The sequence below is a fragment of the Telopea speciosissima genome, chromosome 4, assembly GCF_018873765.1.
Source record: "Telopea speciosissima isolate NSW1024214 ecotype Mountain lineage chromosome 4, Tspe_v1, whole genome shotgun sequence".
In the NCBI taxonomy this organism is placed as follows: domain Eukaryota; kingdom Viridiplantae; phylum Streptophyta; class Magnoliopsida; order Proteales; family Proteaceae; genus Telopea; species Telopea speciosissima.
The window spans coordinates 31712323-31729362 of NC_057919.1; the positions used below are offsets into that span (position 1 = coordinate 31712323).

Consider the following 17040-nt stretch of genomic DNA (forward strand, 5'->3'; position numbering starts at 1 on the left):
CTGGTACGGTCTGTCTTAGCTTCCAACCAGGACAAAATGGCCTGTTCTAACTGACGAACCGGCCTGTTCTAACTTTCGACCAGGACGAAATGGCCTGTTCTAAGACGAAACGGCCTGTTCGAACTTCCAGCCAGGCCGAAATGGCCTATTCTAACTGGCGAAACAACCTGTTCTAAGAGGCCAAAAACGCCTATTCTGACTTCTAACCAGGACGAAAAGGGGATCCTTCTGTGCCTGAGTAGCTCTAAGGTCTTTTGGGTAAAAGAAAATCACGATGGACAAAGCAAAGGAAGAAGATTGAAAATCAAATTGCTTACTTGCAATCTGTATCCGATTGGAGTCAGTACAACTTGTGAAATCCGACATTGATGAGGTTTACAATTTGGTATTTACACTACAACTATTCTATGACCAAATCACATAATCTCCCAAAGACGGATTTGATGAAGCTTCCACAACTCTGCCAGCCATGGATTGATGGAGCTTGCAACTTGATGTTAATGGTTGTCTTCTGAAACACGGGCCAAAAGACAAGATTGTTAGAGTTATTCTCCAAGCATCTCCCAAAAATGATTTTGATGAAGCTTCCACAACTCTGCCAGCCACGGATTGATGAAGCTTGCAACTTGATGATGATGGTTGTCTTCTGAAACACGGGCCAAAAGACATGGTTGCTGGAGTTATTATCCAAGCAAGACCTACATGAATGTCCCTTGAAACACAAGCCAATGAGACATTGGTGGCTGGAAGCCAACTCTAGCAAAAATTACAGAGAAAGATGAAAGACTACATCTTGAAAGATAAAATAAGGATAGACTTTGTTGTCAAGAGTGTGTTGTTGATCCATTGGGTGTCCTTTTCTTATGCTTGGCTTTTGTCTTATATGGAAGACATTTACTTGGTAACTCCCATAACCAACACTCCCACCTCCTTCCTTGTATTGGGGCCACTTTCATTCCAAAGTGCTAATCTCATGCGCCATGTCACCATGTGGGGGTTTGTAACCTCCCACCATCTGTAGTCATGGTGGGTCCCACCTTCCCACTTTGTTGTTCAAATTTAAAAGGATGAACCTCTTTGATGGCAATGTGCAATGCACAGCCTTAAGGCACGTATAACCTCGTTTCTCTCGGTCCCATACTTCCCAACCTCAATCAACACTTGCCATGTGTCCCATTAGGCCTGTATTACTTCCAACCACCTATAGCCATGGTGGGGACCACCTCACACTATGTTCTCACATCTCTTGGGCGATTTCCCTCTTCTTCCAGTATTCTCTAAGCACCTACCACGTGGTTCTGTCTCTGGGCTGATGAGATAGGATCGTGCCCAAGTGGGTCACATCCATATGGCTTGTAGCCTGGCCATCCATCTTGGATCCCCGGTCCGGCCTAATCTGGGCCGACGATTTTTTGGGGCAAACAATGCCCCTCACAATCCCGTTTGAACGAGGCCACACGGGTTCGAATGGGATTGTGGATGTGTTTTTATTAGTCTTAAGTTAGGTCTATTGACCAAAATACGGTGCCACTATCCCTACTCGCTCGGTCTCCTTTTGTTGATTCCGGCTCAAGACCGATCCAGACATCATCGCCATTCATTTATTCACGTACTATAACCCTGACCGGCGGTGTTCAGCCATAATTGTTGGGACCGTTGCTACTGTTGACCGAAGTGAAGCGGTTGTAGTGAGTGTCATTAGAAATGCCTGCACGGGGATCCTAATGTTTCAATTCTCCGGCGGGGGTGGCAAAATTTGCCAGAGTTGGGTTCCCTTGGTGGATGACTTGTTCTTCTTCACCTCCCTTCTTCGCATGGCTAGAAACCTGATTTTTTTCATGGAACTCCTCTCTTTCGCTTGTGGTGACCAGCGGAGGTGTGAATGGCAACGTTGGGGTCGTGAGGCTACTTGTACTAGGAAAGATTTTTCATTCTCACAACCTTATGCATTGAGTTGGAGATGGGACCCTCCTTCTGGTTCTCCTTCCATCGTTAATTCTCCATCTCTTTTACCATAAATGATATAAAGGGGAAAAATGGAGAAAATGGTGGGGATTGAGTAAGTGGATAGGAAAGTGGTATGGATCATATGGTGGGGATTAAGGCGTAAGTGGGTACGTAGGAGAGTGGGATGTAGTTATGGTGGTTTAAGAAAAAATGGAGATAACGGTGGGGGTTAAGGAGTAAGTGGGTAGCATGTGGAGGGAATTAGAGGTAGTTTAGGGAGAGAGATGGGAGAGAGAAACGCGAGATTTGGGATAGGGAAGAGAAAGTTTAGGAGAGATTGGAGTTGTGGATGGTATGTGAGAGGAGAGAGAGTGATAATGGTGAGATAAGAGATAAATGAGAGATTTTAGGAAAGAAAGATGGGAATTGTGGAAAGCATGTGAGAGGAGAGAGAGAGAGAGAGATAATTTGACTTATCTTTAACTACCCACGTCTCATACTCCACCGAGCCGAATAAATCGGCCTTTTGCTCTGAATATACCTCAGATTTTCCATTTTTCCCTCTCTTTTTTTTTTTTTCCGTAACAGCCTACTCTCTTGCAGAAAAAGTGGCTACACGACAGATTTCTGCTGCCCTTGCCCCTTGCTTGGTGTCTATAGTTTTTCGCCAAACAATAGGCTGATGGCCAACCAAAACACCACCAGCAAGGCCAGTACATAAACCATGCCCCTTGAAGATGGGTTGTGTGAGACCCACTTCATAAAATTGGGCCTAATTTAAATTTTATATTAAAATAATAGGTCCTGCGGGTGCGGTTTTGGGTGCCATGACCGTCTCCGCGTTGTGGGCATTGCCTGTCATTGAGACAAACCCGCACCCTATTGCACCTTGTGCCGAGGAACCATCAAATAAGGCCTTGTTGGAATCCGAGGAACCCTGCGGGCCGTCGCATAAATGGTTCACATGCGAGAGATGTTTGGCGGATCACTTGCAACAATTATCAGTGTCGGATGCCGAAGATTAGGTAATAATATCTATTTTAGAATTAAAATAAATTAATTATTCTATGCTTGTTTCGACCGGCCTTGAATCAGTTACCACTATGACTTGACGTGTCGGCTCGATGCCTTGTCAAACCTCACGGGTCCACTGCGACCAAATCTTGTAAGACCTCATGTCATATCGATACGACCCCGGTATATCGGTAACTTATGTTATTGAATTGATTCGGAATCGGCTTCCACTAACCTTGAATCACATATTAAATTATGGACCCATTTATTTTTACCTTTTACAATGTGGCCCTTGGGGCTAGATATAAAAAGCTCATTCTTAGCTTTGAGAATTCTTTTCTCAAAGCTTAGAAGGCTGAAACGTTGAGCTGCTCATAGGAGGATCTTGTGCTGTGATTTTGGCTTGAAATCTCTCTAAACTTGTTTGCATGTTGGATCTTCTGCCCTCAAATCCTTCCTAACTTCTCAATAGGTAAGCTACTAACTTGTAACTAGTTAAATCTATGCTTAGATCATTTTATCTTAGCTTAGGTGTTACTACTGTGGTTTTCTTTGGATCAACTCAACAAATTTCATCTTCAATCTTCCATTTTCAGTCTAGATTGTGTAATGGGTGTATGATCCCTTGATCATAGATCATACATACAACCCCTGAATATTTACTGTAAATGATGATCTTTCCTCCTCCCTAATGCCTCTTGGATAGCTGAACCAAGCTTGATAGTTAAAACCCAGCCAAATGAATTACTCTTTTTAATTCTGTTTTCTAGGCTGGTTCTTCAGAGCAGGCTGACCACCCTTTCTGGAGCTAGAAGCTCAGGCCATCTCTGAACGAATTTTTGGGTTCTTTAATGGTTTGGGATGATGCACCAGCCTCTTAGGAAGAGTTTTAACCATTTTATAACTTTGTATTTAGGGGTTGAACCTGCATTGAACTCCTTCTCTTGATTTTGGACTCTTGGTTGGATATCTTGTTCAAGGCAACCAAGGTGAGTGGGGTTTTTGGTGTTTGCTACAATGTATATCTAATTTATTTCATATATGTATAACAGTTTCAGATTTGCTTTCCATGTTTTAAGTATTCATTTTATTACTCCTTTATTGTTAGCTAATGATGCTTGATTAGGCTTGTGTTTTGCCTAATTGAAACATGTTGTGATGTACTTAACTTTTGTTTGGAACTACTATGATATATGCTGCTCTCATTATTGGTGTATGGCTATGCAAACCTGATTTTGATTGTTGTTTGGAATTAATGTACATTACCACTTATGTGATCCTGTGTTCTTGAGTGGACGTGTATATGGAACATGGTGCACTCTTGAACACAGCATGTCATTATTTAGAAAACATGGTTAGGATGGGAACCCCGAACTACAACCCTTACCAGCAGGGGTTCAGGTGTTGGGTAGTCGGGTTACTGACGCCTGGAGCAAAGGGATTTAACCCAGGGTCAGGGGTATTTGACTATCGGGGTCTGCCCGAAGGCTTGAGGCCAACGTACCAAGCGTGGAGGCGAGCTCCCTACTTGTATTGGTTAAGGGAGTGCAGCGGCGATAACGTGAAGTGACCCAAAGTACTCCTCGAGCCGATACCGTAGTTCAAACCAATGACTTAGTTTGCTTGTTAGATGGTTTAATAAAAATGGAATTGAGCATGCATCATATTGTGCGGTTGTTATTTTCTTTTAATGATATGTAATCATACATCATTTGTATGCTATGTGCTTTTCCCCTCATTGGGCTCAGTGTGAGCTCACCCTCGTGAAATTTTTTTTTTTAAATGAGTGTGCAGGTGACGAACTACCTGATAATGAGTTCGTGGATGAAGCTTTTGAGGACTTCACAGACCCAGAGCCCGAGGAGCATGACGGGACCTGCATCTGTGATTCATGTGCTTTCTCATAGGCGGGCCTGATGGAATAGGCCGTACATATATATATTCTTTTTGATGTGTGTATAACACTAATGTAGATAGTCATCTTGGAAAAGTCTGTAATTATGGGTTATCTTTTGGGGGGTAAAATCTTGTTCATATTAAACAGGTTTATCATGTGGTCTCACGTTGGACCTTATGTAGATATTTTATAGTTATACGTATTTTTCCGCTCTTAGTTTTCCCTTTATTTTTATGCCATTGATAACTGTGCTGCACAGAGTTTCTGGCTAGGTTGGGTGCGAGACCACATCACTTCGTGCTACGCCTGGGCTGTCCAAGGCGGGGTGTGACAATTTGGTATCAAAGCACACATGCTCCACTCTTATTGGCATATGTTATACCAATGAAATTGTATTTTGGTTCGTCAAGATGACTGAGAACCTATAGTTATAATTAAATAAAAATCTAAACTAAAAACCATCATAGGTAATAGAGACAGGGTAGTTACTTGTTTGATGCTTGTAAGAATTACGTTGACAAGAATAAATTTTAGAAACAGATAGGTTTTAAATAAGAGTAACTACATTGGTATTTAACCGAAAAGTATCTCCGAATACAAAATTCAGTAAGGAGTTGCTGGACATAGTGTTAAAAGTTTAGTACAAAACATAGAAATTCAGCAGTACATATTGCTGATTACAAACCATTCTCAAAAAAAAAAAAAAAAAACATAATAGTAAATGGGCTGCCTCTATTGCGGTGGTGGTTGTGGTGGAAAATATGAACTCCACTCCGCCATCTGCCTCTCTATGGCTGTCACCCGGGTGTGGAGACCCTGATTTTCCTTCAAACATTGCTTTGTCATCCCCTCAATGGTGTCTAAACGACCTGCAAGCCAATCCCACCTCTGACTCTCATCAATAGGAAGTCCTGATGAAGGTCCGCCAGCGTGAAAACTAACCTCCTAATTGGCCTCGGCCTGTCCCTCACCCTCCTCTTCCCTTCCTCCCTCTATTCTTTCTGGGGTTGCCACTGGGGATATGTAAGACATATTCATTTTCATCTCTTTGAGAGTGTAGCCTGGGTGAAGTTCACCGTTTTCTTTCTCAATACCTCTTGTTCCAAAAAGCACACATTGAAGTGTTTGAAGACCTTGGTGAGTAACCTCCCATAGGGTAAGCTACCGGCACCTGGGTCATCCCCATGCAATGCCATGGTTTTCATCAACAGATAGGGAAGATTGATGTGATAGTTACAATAGATGCAGCAGGTGACATAAGCATTTAGTGGGGAGACATTAGTGAAGTGACCTACTCTAAGGAGGATGTTGTAGCTTACAATCCTCGAGATTATTCGAGCTGAAGGAGTGTACTCTGTCTCTGACTTCACTCTGGTCAGAGACGTTCCCTCAGTGAGGATGGAAAAGGTGTGCTCATACTCATCTCCCTTAAAGAATTCCTCTGGCTCAGTCATAGGAGGACAGTATGACCAAGTTCCATCGTTGGAGACTCCTAAGATGGCTGCTAGTTGACTGGTGTTGAAAGAGAAGCGTGATGCTTGCAAGTAACTGGTAATCACGAACTCGCCATCCTCATGAGTGTGAGTGAGGTTGTTGTAGAAGGTTCTTACTAATTTGGGGTAGCAAGGGTCATCAAGATCAAGCATAGGACCCCACCCCAACTTCTCAAATCTCTCTCGGACCTTGAACCTTTCAAAGTCCTTGGTTACAACCTTCCGTTCCAAGTCGATAGACTTGCCCCCATAATAATGTTAGTATCTCATTTCCTCCGCTATATCGGAATACCATTATCCGTCCCAACCCACATCTTCATCATTGAAGTCTTCATTTGGATTCATTGTCTTCAACCTATATCAAGAAATAAAGGAAACCATAAGTTGTGAGAAAATATGTATAAGAGAAGAGAACATTGGCCAAAAATAGAATTTTAGTTTAAAGGATGCAAAACATAACCATAACTTGTTGAAATACAAAACAAAATGCTTACAATAAGCCAATCATTACCAAGGATGAAGCTTAAAAAAAATAATAATAATAACATTTCCAAGTTAAGAACATAGACCAAACCATGCCATTGGTTATAAACATTCAAGAAAGGTATGTTGGGGCCATCTAGTAGGTGTTTGAGGCAATTTGTTGTATTAACAAGTGAGGACAACATGGGTTAAATGTAGAAACATGTTGGTCAGCTTAAAAAGATCAATGTAAGCATAGAAAAAAAAAAAAAAAAACCCATAAAACAAGCCAAATTTTCTATTTTAGGAACTTGCAAAAAATAAATAAATAAATAAAATTTTAGGCACATTATATCCATATTCATGTATAAAAAAAAAAGAAGAGAAACAACTCATAAGAATACATAAGAGTTGGTCTAAGCATTTTAACATACAGCTTGGATGCATAATATAACAAGCAAACTCTACAAGAGTAGAAGATGGGTATTTTTCCCCAAATCTATGAATGTAGCACAATGTAGCTCCATATTAGAAGAAACAAAACTCTTGAAGCACATAATGAAGACAAACATCCAAGACAAGGGAATAACTAAAAGAAGATTTCAAGAGAAGTGAAGTTGTAAAAAAAAAAAACCCTGTTTTTTCTCTTTTAGGGAATGTAATGGAAACTTACTAATAGTTTAAAATCCTTGAGATTATGGTGGAAGGCACTTGATGGTGTTAAAATCCCTGTGGATTCAAGAATGTTTGTGAAGACTAGGGTATGCCATTACACATTTGCTTCAAAGAACTAGAAAAAAAAAAAAAAGAGAGAAGAAACTTGAAGTAGAGAGAAAGTGAAGTATGAAAAAGAGTTGCAGGATTTACCTTGAAGGATATAGATCCTTGAGAATGAAGATAGAGGATGAAATCAAGCTCTTGAAGACTTAGGAATGAAAACCCCAACTTGAGAAGTTTACTTGAGAGTTCTTGGAAGAGAAAAGAAGAAGAGGAGAAGAGGGAAATGAAAAGAGAAGTTTTTAAAATCGTGTTTTTACAAAAAAAAATAAATAAAACAGAATGGTATGCTGGCTGACCAGCCCTATTCAACCTAGAAGGGCCGGCCAGCCCAAAATGAAAAAAAAGAAAAAAAAAAGATGGATGAAGGGTGGGGCCTACATTTTTGGACCCCACATTTTATCCACTTTTACCAAATCCGTACCCATGAGAAAAGTTTTTTTAAAAAAAAAATAATAATAAGAATCATGGTACCTAGGTACACATACATGTAAACAAATAAATGGGTAATGTAATAAAATGAAAGAAAAAATAAAAATGCATGAACACCCAATATTTAAAAAATATATATATGTATATATATTTATGTTAAAAAAAAAAAAAAAAACCAACAAACCCCTCTTTCATAATATCTACATAAAAAAAAAAGTATGATAGGTTATGCAACCTTTTTATAAATACATAGGTTTTTGGATTTCCATTAGAACCTCCTTTATTTTTATTCTCTTTCATGAATATACTAGGAGTATACATTACTTGAAATTACGACTGGTGATGCCAATTTAACATTTAAGATTTATTGACATCTGTCCCTTGAGGTTGTTGGTGTTCTTGGTGTAAAAAAAAAATTTCCTAATATGAATTGGGGTGAACTAATGGGCGCCAACCTACAACAGGAAATGGTTACACGCTCAACTTACCCCAATAGTTATGAAGTACTTAATGAGGCTTAGGAGAAGGATAAGCCATCTTAAGAGAGCAAAAGTTGAAGCAAGGAATCAGTTGAGGCAGCACATATCGTTTGCTGACGCCTCTGAGTTTGAAGAACGTTGGTATTTTCTTAACCTAGCAGAGGGGGTTAGAGAGGAAATATTCGAAATAAACTATAGACTTTACCTAAACAAAAGGACCCTCCAAGAATTTGCCTACTAAGTACCATGTTATACATAACCTAGTTGAGTAGGAGAATTTGGCAAATAAATAGAATTATAGCATAGGCAAAAAGACTACTTAGGGAGGCCGAAGAATCCTATAGAACTTGTGAAGTGAGGGACCGTGCACACTATATTCGTGTGGCTGAGGAGCAGTGGCAGATCATAATAGCACACGAGTGGGGAAGGTTTAATTTAGAACTTGATCTGCAACTTCTTGCAATTTAAAGCAATCAGGTACATGCACTTACTTAATGCATTTAAATTCAAACATGTATCATTGTTCCTATCTCTTTGGATACTTATTTATATTCATATGATACTCAACTATGATTATTATTCTGCGATTCCATGTGCCTCTATCCTCTAAATGTTATGTTACACTTGAAGTTTTTTGTGCTATATAGTAATTTTGTGTCTAAATCCATCAGGAAGGATCAGGTTTAGAACACGATCTACTTCCATCAACTCTATCGTTATTGTTCTAACTCTTTTCTTATTCTTAGAAAAATCATGGTACTAGCTCCAACTGATCCTCAACTTCCGACGGGAGCTCGGACACGTTCCAATATGCCATCCTCGTCTAGACCTAGCGGGGGAAATCAACCGGCAGCTGGAACATCTAATGCACCAACTTCTCTCACCGCTCAAGATGTTGCTAACATTGTGTCTGGTATGATGGGGCAGCAACAATTATAGTTGGGTGGAATTCTGCAAGAAATGCAGCGACAACAACAACAATTTATGGCCACCGTGACCGCTCAAATGCGAGGGAATGCATAGAATGTGCCACCTCCACCTATTACTCCCACTACAAATGTGCCACAGGTAGTGGCGTCGGCTCCTCTAGAGATTGTGAATGGTGCTTCATCTCGTATGATGGAGAGGTTTCTAAAAATTCAACCTCTCACCTTTGGTGGTGTTGCTAAGGGCGCCCTCCAACCAATGAGGTGGGTGAAGGAGATGGAGAAGGCATTTGAGTTTTTGGGTTGTACTGAGGCACAAAAGCTACAATGTGCTAGGTATAAACTCCAGCATGAAGCGGAGGCTTGGTGGCAGACAACCAAGCCTATTCTGGCCGATGCTCACCCTGAGTTGACATGGGAGTTATTTAAGGAAGAATTCTTCAAAAATTATTTCCCTAGTTCTGTTAGAAGAAGGAAAGAAGTGGAATTCACAGAATTAAGCCAGGGACCAAAGTCAATCCTAGAATATCAACAGATGTTTGAGGAACTTTTCTTCTTTGCTCCTGAGCATCTGAAGACTGACAAGGCTAAAGCGAGAAAGTTTGAAGATGGATTAAGGCCTTCCATCGGCCATGTTATGGTAGCCCATAAGGCTCAAAGCTATTCTGAGGTGGTTCAAACAGCCAAGGAAATTGAAGACAAGCAGAGGGAAAACTTTGCTGGACAAAGGGGTACTGGAAAAAGAACCATGCCGTTCTCAGATCGTAAGTACAATAAGTTTTCGAGAACCCCTCACTACAAATCATCTTCCTCGCAGTATCGAAGGAAAGGAGCAAGGTCGTCTGGTCAGAATTCAAAGCCGACTCATACAAGCTCAATAGTCACAGGGACTACAGCACCAGCAGATGATCAAGAAGATAAGTGTTACAAGTGTGATCGGTCAGGTCATTTTACAAGGGAATGCAATGTTCGGAGATCTTTTTCTAACCCTCGGCAACGTCAAGGCAATAGGACTCAGGGTCGAGTGTTTTCAGCGACTGTGGAAGAAGCTGAGGCAAATCAAGATGTGGTGACAGGTACCGTCTCTATTTGTTCATCACCGACATTTACTTTATTTGACTCGAGTGCCACACATTCATTTGTATCACCGTCCTTTGCAAGGAGAATGGGCATTTTGCCTAAGAAATTAACTAAAGAATTAAGTGTTAGTACACCCACTGGGACGGTTACTTGGTATTGTGTACGAACCATGTAATGTATAAATTTCTGGCCGAACCATGATTGCACACTTGATCCAACTCAATATGACCGACTTTGATGTCATCTTGGGTATGGATTGGTTATCAGCACACTGGGCAAATATAATTTGCGATAAGAAAGAGATTTTGTTTAAGCCTAAGGATGCTAGTGAATTTATTTTTGTCGGTGACCAGAAGAAGAAACTGAGAAAAACAATCATATCTGCACTTCAGATGAAGAAGTTGCTTGATAAGGGATGCCAGGGATACCTCATCTCAGTAATGGATACTGAGAAGCGGGTTAGGCCTATATCGGAAATTCTAGTTGTGAAAGAATTTCTTGATGTTTTTCCTGATGAATTGTCTGGACTGCCAGCACTTAGGGAAACAGAATTTGTGATTGACTTACTCCCTGGGGCAGCTCCAGTATCAAAGGCGCCCTATAGAATGGCACCAAGTGAATTGAAAGAACTACAAATTCAATTGCAAGATTTACTAAAGAAAGGGTTTATTAGACCAAGTGTATCACCTTGGGGTGCTCCAGTACTGTTTGTTAAGAAGAAGGATGACAGTATGCGGATGTGTATCGATTATCGAGAGTTGAATAAATTAACCATTAAGAATCGGTACCCTCTACCCAGAATTGATGATCTTTTCGATCAGCTCCAAGGTGCCAAGGTTTTCTCAAAAATAGATCTGAGGTCGGGATACCATCAGTTGAGAGTTAGAGAAGGCGATATTAGTAAGACGGCCTTTCAAACTCGGTATGGCCATTACGAGTTTCTAGTGATGTCATTCGGTCTCACGAATGCTCCAGCCGCATTTATGGACCTCATGAACAGAGTCTTCCATGATGTGTTAGATAAGTTCGTGATCGTGTTTATTGATGATATTCTCGTCTACTCCAAGAATAATGAGGAGCATGCAGAGCACCTGAAGTTCGTGTTGCAACCCACTATTCACCAAATTTAGTAAATGCGAATTTTGGTTATCTCAGGTGGTGTTTCTTGGTCATGTAATTTCAGCCAAGGGGATCGAAGTTGATCCTAGCAAAGTAGAAGCAGTATTGAACTGGGAAAGCCCAAAAACTGTAACAGAGATAAGAATTTTTCTGAGGCTGGCTGGCTATTATAGGCGATTTATTGAAAATTTATCCAGAATAGCAGCGCCTATGACCCGACTCACACGAAAAGGTATTAAGTTTGAGTGGTCTGAAGCATGTGAGAAGAGTTTTCAAGAGCTCAAGCAAAAACTAGTAACAACCCCAGTATTAACAATACTAGATGCCACGGGTGGAATGGTAGTATACACAGATGCCTCAAATACAGGTTTGGGGTGTGTTTTGATGCAACACAGGAAGGTAGTTGCATATGCTTCTCGGCAACTAAAGGAATATGAGAAGAATTACCCCACACACGACCTGGAGCTGGCAGGTGTAGTTTTTGCATTAAAAATCTGGAGGCATTACTTGTATGGGGATAAAATAGAGATATTTACAGATCATAAGAGCCTCAAGTATTTCTTCACTCAAAAAGAACTAAACATGAGACAGAGGAGATGGCTTGAACTTGTGAAAGACTATGATTGCAAAATTCAATATCATCCAGGTAAAGCTAATGTGGTGGTCGATGCCCTCAGTAGAAGGTCACTAGGTGGGTCACTAAACAAATTATTTATTAAAGAACATTTGATGAAGGAAATTATAAAGATGGAATTGGGATTTGTAGATGGTGATACCGGTGGTTTGCTATCAGTACTCACAGTGCAGCCAACACTTAGAGCTCAGATAATATCAGCACAACCTTCTGATGTTGAACTTCAAAAAATAGTAAATAAAATCCATAAGGGGACACAGAAGGATGCAGATTTTACAGTAACCATTGAAGGTGTTCTTATGTACAAAAACTGGTTGTGTGTACCTGCAGAAGGTAATGGGAAGGATATGATTTTATAAGAAGCACACCATTCTATATTCTTTGTACACCCAGGTAGTACGAAAATGTATAGGGACCTAAAGCAGTACTATTGGTGGAATGGAATGAAAAATGATGTGGCAACCTATGTGTCTAAGTGCTTGGTTTTCCAAAAAGTCAAAGCCGTCAACAAAGACCTCAAGGATTACTGGAACCACTACTTATACCGAAATGAAAATGGGAGCACATAACTATGGACTTTGTTACTGGTTTACCCTGTACCAGGAAGGGTTTAGATACAATATGGGTTGTTGTTGATCGATTAACTAAGACAGCTCATTTCATTCCTACGAAACTTACTTACTCCATGGACCAATTAGCAAAGCTATATATCCTCAATGTAGTTCGTTTGCATGGAGTACTAGTAAGCATCGTATCAGACAGGGATCCCAGATTTACATCTAGATTCTGGGAGAGTTTGCAAAAAACCATGGGTACGGAATTGAAGCTTAGCTCGGCACATCACCCTCAGACGGACGGTCAATCTGAAAGAACAATACAAACTTTGGAAGATATGCTCAGGGCATGTGTGATGGAAATGGGTGGTTGTTGGGATGATCACATATCCTTGATAGAGTTTGCCTATAACAACAGCTATCAAGCAACCACGGGATGTCACCCTTCAAGGCATTGTATGGCAAGACTTGTCGCACTCCCTTGTATTGGGATGAAGTCGGAGAGTAGCGTATACTTGGGCCAGAATTGATACAAAACACTTGTGAGAAAGTGGATCTCATCAAGGAGAAGATCAAAGCAGTACAATCCCGGCAGAAAAGCTATGCCAATAAAAGAAGTCAACATTTAGAATTCAAAGTTGGTGAGAAAGTTTTTCTTAAAGTATCACCGACCAAGGGAGTGTTTCGGTTTGGAAAGAAAGGAAAGCTGAGTCCAAGATTTATCGATCCCTTTGAGATCCTACAGAAAGTTGGACCGGTTGCCTACAAGCTTGCACTACCACCATCTCTAGCCGGTGTCCATGACGTTTTTCATGTATCCATGTTGAGACAGTATGTGTATGATACGGCTCATGTTTTGACGCAATTGCCCAATGAGCTTACTCCTGACTTAACTTATAAGAAGGTGCCTGAGGAGATCTTGGAGCGCAAGGAACACAACTTGCGAAACCGTACAATCTCTTTCATCAAGGTTAAATGGAGTAATCATTCGCCTGAAGAAGCCTCATGGGAGTGAGAAGATTCTATGCGGGTAAAATACCCTCATCTTTTTGGTCTTCTAGGTATGGCAATTTCGCGGACGAAATTTTTATATGGAGGGGGGAGTGTGAGACCCACCTCATAAAATTGGGCCTAATTTAAATTTTATATTAAAATAATAGGTCCTATGAGTGCGAATTTGGGTGCCATGACCGTCTCCGCGTTGTGGGCATTGCCTGTCATTGAGACAAACCCGCACCCTATTGCACCTTGTGCCGAGGAACCATCAAATAAGGCCTTGTTGGAATCTGAGGAACCCAGCGGGTAGTCGCATATATGGTTCGCATGCGAGAGATGTTTGGCTGACCACTTGCAACAATTATTAGTGTCGGATGCCGAACATTAGGTAATAATATCTATTTTAGAATTAAAATAAATTAATTATTTTATGCTTGTTTTGGCCGGCCTTGAATCAGTTACCACTATGACTGGCCGTGCCGGCTCGATGCCTTGTCATACCTCACGGGTCCACTGTGACCAAATCTTGTAAGACCTCGTGTTGAATCGATACGACCCCGGCATATCGGTAACTTATGTTATTGAATTGATTCGGAATCGGCTTCCAATAACCTTAAATCACATATTAAATTATGGAGAAACCCATTTATTTTTGCCTTTTACAATGTGGCCCTTAGGGCTAGATATAAAAAGCTCATTCTTAGCTTTGAGAATTCTTTTCTCAAAGCTTAGAAGGACGAAACATTGAGCTGCTCATAGGAGGATCTTGTGCTGTGATTTTGGCTTAAAATCTCTCTAAACTTGTTTGCATGTTGGATCTTCTGCCCTCAAATCCTTCCTAACTTCTCAATAGGTAAGCTACTAACTTGTAACCAGTTAAATCTATGCTTAGATCATTTTATCTTAGCTTAGGTGTTACTGTTGTGGTTTTCTTTGGCTCAACTCAACAAATTTCATCTTCAATCTTCCCTTTTCAGTCTAGATTGTGTAATGGGTGTATGATCCATTGATCATACATACAACCCCTGAATATTTACTGTAAATGATGATCTTTCCTCCTCCCTAATGCCTCTTGGATAGCTGAACCAAGCTTGATAGTTAACACCCAGCCAAATGAATTACTGTTTTTAACTCTGTTTTCTGGGCTGGCTCTTCAGAGCAGGCTGACCACCATTTATGGAGCTAGAAGCTCCGACCATCTCTGAATGAATTTTTGGGTTCTTTAATGGCTTGGGATGATGCACCAGCCTCTTAGGAAGAGTTTTAACCATTTTATAACTTTGTATTTAGGGGTTGAACCTGCATTAAACTCCTTCTCTTGATTTTGGACTCTTGGTTGGATATCTTGTTCAAGGCAACCAAGGTGAGTGGGATTTTTGGTGTTTGCTGTAATGTATATCTAATTTATTTCATATATGCACAACAGTTTCAAATTTGCTTTCCATGTTTTAAGTATTCATTTTATTAATCTTTTATTGTTAGCTAATGATGCTTGATTAGACTTGTGTTTTGCCTAATTGGAACATGTTGTGATGTACTTAACTTTTGTTTGGAACTGCTATGATATATGCTGCTCTCATTATTGGTGTATGGATATGAAAACCTGATTTTGATTGTTGTTTGGAATTAATGTGCATTACCACTTGTGTGATCCTGTGTTCTTGAGTGGACGTGTATATGGAACACAGTGCACTCTTGAACACAGCATGTCGTCATTTAGAAAACATGGTTAGGATGGGAACCCCGAACTACAACCCTTACCAGCAGGGGTTCAGGTGATGGGTAGTCGGGTAACTGACGCCTGGAACAAAGGGATTTAACCCAGGGTCAGGGGTACTTGACTATCGGGGTCTGCCAGAAGGCTTGAGGCCAACGTACCAAGCGTGGAGGCGGGCACCTTACTTGTATGGGTTAAGGGAGTGCGGTGGCGATAATGTGAAGTGACCCAAAGTACTCCTCGAGCCGATACCGTAGTTCAAACCAATGACTTAGTTTGCTTGTTAGGTGATTTAATAAAAATGGAATTAAACATGCATCATATTGTGCGATTGTTATTTTCTTTTAATGATATGTAATCATGCATCATTTGTATGCTGTGTGCTTTTTTCCTCATTGGGCTCAGTGTGAGCTCACCCTCGTGGAAACTTTTTTTTTAAATGAGTGTGCAGGTGACGGACTACCTGATAATGAGTTCGTGGATGAAGCTTTTGAGGATTTCATAGACCCAGAGCCTAAGGAGCATGACGGGACTTGCGTCTGTGATTCATGTGCCTTCTCATAGGCGGGCCTGATGGAATAGGCCGTACATATATATATTCTTTTTGATGTGTGTATAACACTAATGTAGATAATCATCTTGGAAAAGTCTGTAATTTTGGGTTATCTTTTGGGGGTAAAATCTTGTTCATATTAAACAGGTTTATCATGTGGTCTCACGTTGGACCTTATGTAGATATTTTATAGTTATACGTATTTTTTTGCTCTTAATTTTCTCTTTATTTTTATGCCATTGATAACTGTGCTGCGCAGAATTCCTGGCTAGGTTGGGTGCGAGACCGCATCACTTCATGCTACGCCTGGGCTGTCCAAGGCGGGGTGTGACAGGTTGCAGTTTCTCGATGCTCGTTACAACAGGACTTGCCCCTAGTTGAGCAAATCTTCACTGCTGTATTTAGGATTGGATTCCCTTCATCGACATTTCTTCTTCCTCGAACCATCACGATTTTTCTTTCTGGAGTCCCACCGGGCGTGCCAAAATGAGTTGGCGAGAAAATCGCAACACTCCCACATAGGGGCACACGCACATGGTGCAAATAGCGCGGGCGTGCCAGAACCTTGGCGCAGGTTCAAACGAGGTTGGTACGGCCTGTCTTAGTTTCCAACCAGAACGAAACGACCTGTTCTAACTGACGAAACCGACCTGTTCTAACTTTCAACCAAGATGAAATGGCCTATTCTAAATGACTAAATTACCTGTTCTAAGACAAAACGACCTATTCTAACTTCCAGCTAGGCCAAAATGGCCTGTTCTAAGATGCCAGAAACGGAGTGTTTTGACTTTTAACCAAGACAAAAAGGGGATCCTTCTATGCCTGAGTAGCTCTAAGGTCTTTTGGGTAAAAGAAAATCACGATGGACGAAGCAAAGAAAGAAGATTGAAAATCAAATTGCTTACTTACAGTCTGTATCCGATTGGAATCAGTATAACTTGTGAAATCCGACATTGAAGA

General features: G+C 40.8%; 1 protein-coding gene across 1 annotated transcript; it reads left to right on the forward strand.

The window, feature by feature from the left end:
• Positions 1-9620: 9620 nt before the first annotated feature.
• On the forward strand, positions 9621-10682 carry LOC122659207. The gene has a single exon (XM_043854344.1). The coding sequence runs from the start codon at positions 9621-9623 to the stop codon at positions 10680-10682; it is 1062 nt and encodes a 353-aa protein (XP_043710279.1).
• The last annotated feature ends 6358 nt before the right edge of the window (positions 10683-17040 follow it).

Excerpts from the sequence above, each read along its gene's own strand:
- LOC122659207 (XM_043854344.1), top strand. The coding sequence starts at position 9,621 with ATGGAGAGGTTTCTAAAAATTCAACCTCTCACCTTTGGTGGTGTTGCT.